The sequence below is a fragment of the Magallana gigas genome, chromosome 6 (genome assembly GCF_963853765.1).
Source record: "Magallana gigas chromosome 6, xbMagGiga1.1, whole genome shotgun sequence".
Classification (NCBI taxonomy): Eukaryota; Metazoa; Mollusca; class Bivalvia; order Ostreida; family Ostreidae; genus Magallana; species Magallana gigas.
Window position 1 is genome coordinate 37,622,101 of NC_088858.1, and position 9,909 is coordinate 37,632,009.

The 9,909-nt window shown below is 33.2% G+C and overlaps 1 protein-coding gene across 1 annotated transcript; it reads left to right on the top strand.

Annotated features, from left to right (window-relative positions):
• The first annotated feature begins 16 nt into the window (after positions 1–16).
• Positions 17–9,686, top strand: LOC105320843 (protein O-mannosyl-transferase 2). The gene is made up of 20 exons (XM_011418956.4): positions 17–392; positions 889–973; positions 1,127–1,231; positions 1,674–1,782; positions 1,886–1,994; positions 2,201–2,266; positions 2,465–2,558; positions 2,704–2,810; positions 3,161–3,243; positions 3,674–3,783; positions 4,148–4,275; positions 4,843–4,921; positions 5,247–5,398; positions 5,689–5,777; positions 5,934–6,010; positions 6,502–6,573; positions 6,722–6,878; positions 7,388–7,528; positions 7,872–7,983; positions 8,377–9,686. Exons 1-20 carry the CDS (start codon positions 118–120, stop codon positions 8,480–8,482), a joined length of 2,256 nt encoding a protein of 751 aa, XP_011417258.3. The 5' UTR covers positions 17–117; the 3' UTR covers positions 8,483–9,686.
• Positions 9,687–9,909: the final 223 nt, after the last annotated feature.

Here is a 9,909-nt window from a genome sequence, read left to right on the forward strand (position 1 = left end):
TGTTTTCTGAACAACTTAGCAAACCATTTACACTTCCGGTATAAATAACACGAATTTCCTCCAGGCGTACTTTTCTTTAAAAATCATGTTAGTGATTTTCGTAATTTAAGGGAATAAATGGCTACCAAAAAGAAATCTCACGGAAAAGGGACAATCGATTCATATAAAGAATTGAAAGAAGATGTTAAAAGCCGAGAGAAACGAACGAATGTTGAAGAAAAAGATGATTTGGATCTGAAAAGCAATGCCAAAAGTAACGAAATTGTGAAAGAACTAGTGGCTGACCAATCCACAACTGCTAGCACAAGAACTTATTACTCAATGTTGATATCAGTCACTTTATTATCATTGATATCAAGGCTTTATAACATCGACAAACCTGCTCATGTTTGGTAAGCATTTATAATCATCTGTATTGTAGTGTAGAAATATTTAGAGATGTACTTTTGAATTGGAGGTGTTAAAAACTAGGACTAGTATATTGACTATATTCCACATAGACCATTCTAAGTTTAAACAGACATAATTAAGAAGAAAAACAACAGCATGAGTACATACGTAGTACCTGTCAGAGTACCAAAATGTTGTACAGTAAATGATAAAGGTTTCAAACTGATAGTTCCCCCTTTTTTTAAAAGTGATTGTGTTGTGATAGATCACTTTGGCATTTTAGGTTATATACTTTTGTCTGGTAAGATTGATTTGTAAAAAACTAGTTTCCTTGTGAACCATGTGCCAGGAAATCACAGGAATCCTCTCAATATTCAAATAAATGCATTTAAGTTACATGTACCAAAACCTATTTCATTTTGAAGAAATGGCCTCAGTCTCTTTTGAAGTTGCTTTTCTGTTATTTAAAAATATTCATATGTACTCGCTACTTTTCAGTTGGGATGAAACACATTTTGGAAAAATGGGCAGTTGGTACATCAAAAGAGAATTTTTCTTTGATGTCCATCCACCTTTGGGCAAGGTAATATGTATGCTTATTTTCATTTTACTATCAGACAAGAAAAAGAAAAGATTAGGAAAATAAAGAAATGTTTCTTTCTTGGAGGGATTGATGGATGGGGAAGGTCAATATTGAGAAGAGTTGACGCAATGTATTGGATTCAATCTCTTGTAGATGCTAATTGGGCTATTTGGAATTCTGACTGGTTATGATGGAGGCTTTGCCTTTGCGAAACCTGGAGATGAATATGGTGAAACTCGTTATATTGGAATGAGAGTGGTAAGTTTTTAATACATGTAATTCAAATGATGTTTCCATCCAGATCATCCTTTAAATGATGACTGAACCTGATGAAGTTTTTCTTTTTTTCTTAAGTCCCTATCTGATCAGCCTTGTTTGAATTATTGTTATTGTTTGTCAAATCTTTAATTTACCTCTATTGTGAGTGATTTCAACTGATTTGTTAAATTGGTACATAGATGATTCAGTTTTCAAACTTCCATATATAGATATGGCCTCGAACAATCATCTTCCCAAGTCAAGTGTTTCTGATCTGCATCTCTCCTCTTGTGTGGAGCAGAGTGGACCTAAAACACTTGGCTAGCAAAGATGCAAACAATGCGCTTTGGGTAAATCCCTTGATTGGACCAGGACAATTAGTGTAGTATAGTGTGCTACCAATGTTGCCAATACTTACATTTACTTTCTGTTTTATTTACAGTGTTGTGCTATGATGGGAGCTGCTGTCGTTCCTTTGGCTTACATGTCAGTCTGGCTGCTCACCAAGTCTCTGATGTCATCACTTTTTGCAGCACTTTTAATTCTGTTAGGTATGGGCCTATACTCTACTTGACAATCTTTTTGAACTCTACAATTGAAGTGTTATTAAACCATATTGCCTCAATTCAAATTTTTGAATTTTGCTTTTTTCAGATGTAGGAACATTAACCCTTTCTCGACATATTTTGCTGGACCCCATTATGATGTTCTTCATTATGATGTCTACTTATTCTCAGCTGAAGTTTCTCTCGTACCGTGACAGGTCAGCTTTAAGCTATCATCTTTGTCAATCATGCATTCAGTACCGATACTCTATAATAGCACACATTATTTACATGTATGTGTAGCTATGATTGTATCCTGAAATTTTTCTCCAACATTTTAAGGAAACTGGACAAGTATTTTCACTAAGATGTTGAATAACTAGTGATTTTATACATTTCTTCATATTTTTTTTTATTTTTACAGACCATTTTCTAGTCAGTGGTGGATTTGGTTGGCATTAACAGGGTTATTTCTTGCATCATCCATTGGGTAAGTATTTCTATAATAATACAGTTGTTTTATCAAACAAGTACATGTACTTCGTTGTAGTACAGTTATGCTTTCTTTAACTGGACAGTCATCATTACTGAAATTTTGTACAAACTAAAAAAAAACAAAAAACAATAGTATAAATTTGTACAAAAGCAGAGTGTAAAGATAAATTATATACTCCTTCTTTATTTGCAGGGTGAAATTTGTGGGTCTATTCATCATCTTGTACGTGGGAATATTAACTGTCAACGACTTGTGGAAAATATTGGGAAATCAAACCATTTCCTTGGTGAGTGTCTTCTTTGTATTTTTAAAGATATACAGTCATATATGTCTACAAATTTATGTTAAAACTACATTAAAGTTCCTTTAACATAAATTATTGGGTCCAATTTAAATACACATCTTACGACTGATACTATTTTTTGTTGCAGGTGGAGGTAGTGAAACATTTTGTGGCTCGAGCACTGTGTCTTATAATTCTTCCAATACTCGTATATATTGCAATATTTGGTGTCCATCTCAGGATTCTGAATCACAGGTGAGTAGTTTACATGGATGTCCCCATATTAATCGCATAATTAAAAACCCAATTAGTGTACTATAACCTAACCATTATATACATGTACAACAGGTATCATACCAGGGTAAGTACAGTGTAATCTTAATTTTGGACACATGTGTGCAGAGTATATGTTATGTATAAAATATCAGCTCTCTAAGTTCTTCCTTCAAACTCTCTCTCTCTTTAAATTACTAGCTATGACAAATGTATCTCAAAAATGTCCCAAAATACCTCTAGATACAAACTTAAACAGCTATCACTTCATATGCTATTATTAAAAAAAAATATTTATCAATAATCTTTAATCTTATAATCTCTCTTTCTAGTGGCAATGGTGACGGGTTCTACAGCTCTGCCTTTCAGTCACAGCTGATTGGGAATCGCCTGTACAATGTCAGTATGCCAGAAAGTAAGTATTATAAGCATACAAGTACATGGACTCTTTCCATTTTGCAGAACAGTGTTACTAGATAATAATATGATTTGTGCACTACATTTGTACTCATGTATTGTGCCAGAAGGGATAAATGTAAAAACTTCACAGAACTGTTTTCATTTTCCTTCTTTTCCAGGAACCATTCAGTACATTATACCTGAACATGTATAATAAGTATGGAAATATTAATAAAAAAAACATGTACACATACTGTGTAGATAAAGTAAAAGTAAAAGTAAAAGATCACTTTGTAATCTGACAAACTTGTCCGTCACTGTCTGAATCGAACAAATGTCAGTAGACAATCAAGTGAGCTTTAATGCACATAGACAATAAAGAAAATTACCAGTATGAAATGTTAAGCTGGACATTTCTTCTTGTACAAGTGAATATATCTGTTTAGACGTAGCCTTTGGCAGTGTGATAACACTGAAGCAGAGAAGGACAGGAGGGGGATACCTCCACTCTCACTGGCACCTGTACCCCGAGGAGCACCCACCCAGGCAGCAACAGGTAAACGAAAATATTACTCAAAGGCTATGAATGTATAAAGTTGAATCCCCCTTTTGACCTTAGATCCCAGTAATATACTTGTGTGCACGTTGCACATTTTCTGACAAAGCTACTGATAAACTTAGATGAAAACCCTTGGAAACTAAAAGTATACTTATGTACACAATCAGTTAGTCTTACTTGTTACAACCTTCCCAAAGACAACAATTGTCGATATCTCATACAGTCTCAGTTACTTACCTAAAAATAGCATTATAAACCTACTGTTATACCAGTATTTTAAGTTTAAACTTAACTAATAAGCTTAAGTTTAATCACCTCCATGAATTTGTATTTCACAAAAAAATGGCAAAATTTATTACAGATTACCACATATGCACACAAAGACTTCAACAATGAATGGATAATCAAGCTGGCTGATCAGGAACCAAAGCCGGATGATCCGGTTCAACTGGTTGTGTCAGGAGATCTGGTCCGACTAGAGCACAGAGAGTAAGAGACTTGTCTTTTTCATACTACATGTAGTAACACTGTGTGTAGGATTAAAACAGAAAAACATCTATAGTGGTCACTCCTGTTAGACCTGTATGTGCATGCAGTCAAAATTGATCAATGATCAAGTCAAATGAAGCACACAGAGTAAGAAACTCATCTTATTTAAGGTACATGCAAATGTTAATACAAAATGGAAACATATAGGTGTATGCAATGAAAACTGATCAATGATGAAGTCTATGGAGCACAGAGATTAAGAGTCATATCTGATTGATATATGTGCACATGTGTACATGTACAAACACTGAAGGATTAAAATTGAAATATCTACTTGCCTTATTAATGACTTACTACAAAGAAAAAGATTGTGATATCTGAATGACTAGAAATAGCGGCATGATATTGTGATAGAGATATTGAAAGGTTACTGATATCTGATTGAATTTAAATTTTCTAAAGACAGATACTCTTATTTTGAAGCCTTTTAAAGAGTACAACATGTATTGATTCACAGAATATTTCAGAAATTATTTCGATTATTAACATTTTCCATTGATTCGTTAGAACCCGGAGAAACCTGCACAGCCACCATGAGCCTGCGCCACTCAGCAGGAGACAATTCCAGGTGTCTGGATATGGAGTGGTTAGTGCTTATTCCTCTATATCCAAACAGCAGTTACTGATGGAATCTCAACATGTCATGCAAAATGATAAAAAAAAATATGATCCCAGTTATTGTGAACCATTTTTTTTTTCAATCTATGTATACCAGTAGTAATTAACTCATTTACCTTAAAGTTATGAATTTCAAACGAAATAGTGAGTTTCAATGATATCATTTCTTATGGGTATCCATCAATGAACTGAAATACTGATTGGGTTTATATGTACATTAGAAACTGGTTTTAACTGGAGTACTTATTGAGTTGACAAGAACTGGTCCATGTACATGTATGTCTGTCTTACAGAATGGTTCAGGAGATGCCAATGATGTGTGGGTGGTGGAGGTGGTGGGGTCACCCCCAGGGACGGTCATCCAGACAGCTAAGTCACGACTGCGTTTTATTCACTACCACGTCAGATGTCTTCTGCACTCTCACGACAAGAAACTTCCCAAATGGTAGGAAGAGGTTTACAGTATCTGTCAAAAGTTTAAAAGGAATTTACACACATAAAAAGTATCGATTCTTCACATAGCAATGGTGTTGATTACTTACAGTGAAGCTCTGTTGATTTTTAACTGAATTAAGTTGTACATTCGCCTATAATTTTAAGGTTCAAGATTACCCCCTCAAAAGAATCCCATAGAAACATTTTCTTGGATAATTCGAAGCTTTTGATATTTGTAAAATAAAATTTTCTGTAAAACATTTCATTTGGATACTTGATATTAATGTTTGTGTATTTCAGGGGATGGGATCAGTTGGAGGCCACATGTAATCCCAACATGAGAGAACCAAAGGCCTTGTGGAGTGTGGAGGAAATAACAGACAACAGATGTAAGGATCATACTTGTACTTGCTCCATAGACTGTGTGACAAAGATTAAATTTGGTCTAATTATTTAAAAAAAAAAATAAGTGTAATTTTACCTCAAATGAAAGAAGCATACAAGTATTTACATGTACATGTTAATAATGTGCTCTTTCATTTCAGTACCCAATGCCAGCTTTGAAATTTATTCTCCATCATTTACGGAGAGGTTTACGGAGAGCCATGCTGTTATGACTCAGGTGATAATGCAATGAAACATGTTAATATACACTTCCAAATATACATGTATAATGTCATATACATGTTCATGTATGTGATATAAACTGGTTGTCTTCAAAAAGAGTACCGGGTATTATATATCATATAGTATCATATATTTCCAGGAAACAACAATTTTCAGAGAATTAAAATCTGCTTCAGCAATTTGAAATGTTTGACTCATGGCATCATTATTCTTCACTTCTTATTTTCACTTCTTTCACTTAACTGTTACTGTAACTGTTATCTGCATTTGCAGATCTAGATTGGGGGGGGGGGGGGGTTCCCGATCTAAATAAATTCTAACAGTAAAATTACAGAAAATAGGACTTGGAACCCCCCCTTTCCCCAGGAAAAGTTTTCTGTATCCACTCAAGATCTGTGATAATTACTTTGTATCTAATAGGTAACGTAAAGTTTCCTAAGTGTCAAAGCTGTTCATGAAATTATTAAACTTAATTTTTGTTTACAGGGAAATAGTGGCCTAAAGCCCAAAGAAGGGGAGATCACATCGAGACCTTGGCAATGGCCTATTGACTTCAGAGTAAGTGTATATACCTGAACAATGTATTACATCAACATTAATACCTCTCCTGTATTTTTACAAAGTAAAATGTACTGATGCACACAAATAAAATGCGTATGTAGTATTTTAAATTCAGCAAAACTAAGGTTTGATAAAATCTTTTCAGGGGCAGATATTCTCTGGGAACAACCATAGGATCTACCTGTTGGGGAATCCCATCATATTCTGGGGCTGTCTGGTGGCTCATGTTTTGTTTGTTGTGTATTATTTGGCCCATACAGTCAAAGCCAAGAGAGGGCACAAGGAAAACAAAGCTTGGACAGGTAACTGCTTAATATGTTGAGAATAGTTGGGAAATAATGAAAAAGGTGAACTCTATGTGAGTGCATTTGATGTGTGTTCAATACAATTAAGGCCACTACCGGGGTATTTCAAACCCAATTTGACTACAAATTTTTATTTTAAATGTCTGATAATTAAAGATATACTGTTTTCAGAGCAATATTCGCCCCTTTTGATTTTACCGCTTTTGCCCTCTTTGTCAGCATGCGAATTTAAGACTGGGTGATTTCCAATGTTTAAAATTTTCTCTCTTGAAACATAGCTGTGTCTGGGTGAATTCAAGAGGGGGCAGAACTGTTTGCAAGTGTAAAAAGGGTGAAAATTACACAGGGGCATAAATAACCCTGTATACAGTAGAAGTTAAAATACAAGAAGAAACAATGGAAAGGTCTGCGAACATCAATTATTACATGTGATTCCAAGTGTTAAAATGTAGCTTTCTGAAAATAGTAACTATGGAATAATTCTACTATGTTATTTTTATTTACAGAGCACAAGGAGACCATCTTTTCAGCCTGTTGGTGGCTGCTCCTGGGCTGGGCCCTGCATTATCTCCCCTTCTGGCCAATGACAAGAGTACTGTATTTTCATCATTACTTCCCCGCCTTTCTGTTCAGTGCTATGTTGACAGGTAAAACATTTTGTTCTACATGTACACTTTTAAATTATTGCTGTAGATTCTGTATAATGGATCAGAATATGCTTGACAGTATATGATTGATGGAATGTACCCAGTACATGTATCTGATACCTTTATTAAAATGCATTGAAGTTTTGAAAAAATCAAAACAAAACAAAAAAACCCCTACAAAAACATGTTGCTCCCCAAACTATTTAATTGATACCACAAAGTGTGCTATTAAATTATGTTGTACAATTATTGTTTGGGAGTTTTGTAATTCCATGTAAACAAAATATTGTCGGTTAATATTTATTGAGTGCTACACACAATGACCTGGTCTCTGTATTTGTAGGTGTGATTCTGGACCACACTGTGATCCTGCTGATCACTCTAGTCCCTGACAGCATGGGCAGCATGGTGTTTCATACTGTAGTGGGCAGCATAACATCTGGTCTTATACTCAGGTAGGATATACACACCACATAATTACATGTACTCTTTTATGATGGTCATTCAAGGAGTGTGAATAATGTAAAATTTTATTACTTTGTTGCATAATTGTTGAAAACTTTAAAGATAAGAAAATATTGGACCAATCCAATCTTTCATTAAATATTTCTGAGGTTTATCGGGAACACTACCATGTAATACATTACAACATTAATGAACGATACTAATGTATGTGGTATGTACCAAATGGAATAAAGCCTTTATTGAAAAAAAAAATGGTTGATACAACCTCTTGATATGGTTTGTAAAATACAGTGTTGATTGTAGATCTAGAAGCTGATTTACAGTATGCAAATACATGACTGTATGTAAGTTTGTGTCCAGTCTTGTTGTATTTTCTGTTGCAGCTTTTACCTGTTTTCACCTTTGACCTATGGCATGGATGGTCCTGTGTCACATGAGGAAGACAGCAAGTGGGCAGGACTTAAGTGGCTGAGGTCCTGGGATATATAGTTCATGACGTACTGAAATTTCCCAACATTCCATGCAAAATTTCAAAAAGTTTTATTGTCTTAAATATTTTTTTTCATAATAAAAAAACAATTGGTAAGTGCTAATATCTTATGAATATGTTTTTATAGTGTGTGGATTCTAGAGATCTATGATAAAAATACATGTATTATTTTTTCTGAAAATTTCAGTTTTTATGTTTTTATTATACAAATGCTTTAGCTGATTTGCAGAAAAATGCATTTCAAATATGTGATATTTACAAATGTACATGTATATATATGACTAAATTATTGTTCAGAATCGAAACAGTCGAGCAAATGAATTTAAAAGGTTGTAAAAGCTTGTTATACAATATCCAAACTGTGCAATACTTTAGATTGCAAATATATAACATGGATTTTATGCATACGCAATTTATATACGTGTACAATTACTTAATAGGTAGCTATTGAATTGGTTTAGAAAAGTGTTGATCTTTGTGCCATGATGTTTTTAACTTTACTCGAAGTATATGCAGTCTGCAATGAAAATCATAATTTACAAAAATTAAAATGGATGTTAAACTGTAAAAGCTATCATCAGTTATTAATCATAATTCAAAAACTTTTTTACTCAAAACCTTAGATGTAAATAGATGTGTAACAAACATTCTCTCAGTTCATAGACTGTACTATTCGTCTGTTTAAAACTATAATATGAAATAATTTAGTCATTGAATATTACTAATATTGCATTTAATTATATTCATATACAATTTTCAATGAAATAGATTAAATTTTTCAATATTTTTACATTTATATTTTGTGTTATAGAGTAGTCTTAGTATAGCTAGTTTCTAACAATGTATTTTTATTGTAGAAGTTAGCATTTTGTAAAATTAACAAAGATTTCTGGCAGGTTCAGAAAAATGAAATATTTTGAAATCATATTGGATTTAATTTATTTTCAATGAAGTTAAAACTTTGATTCTCATAATAAATTATTTTGATAAAGAATTGTGTGCATTTTCACCCTAACAAGTACTTAATATTGGTCTGTACATATTATTGAACATTATTGATGAGGAAGAATCTCATGGTCTCCTTGGATAGTTTGTGACGACAAGAATATATTTTGAATGAAATACCTGCAACATGTACTGTATATGCAATGTGCTCTATGTAAAACTAGCTATCATGTGTAACATAACATTTTTACAAACGAGTAAAATAATTTCAGTAGATTTTTTTCCATGCATATGAAATTTGGTTCACAGGGTTGTACATGTAGTTGAAAAGTTATTGTCTTGTTTTTGAAAAATAATTTCTTTATTTTATACATACTGAAATATTTGGTGATGGTTTGCAAAATTTTGATGTATGAATAATTCAACCATTTCAAGCACATATCTATGACATCTTTTAATATTATACCAAAGAAAAAGGGTT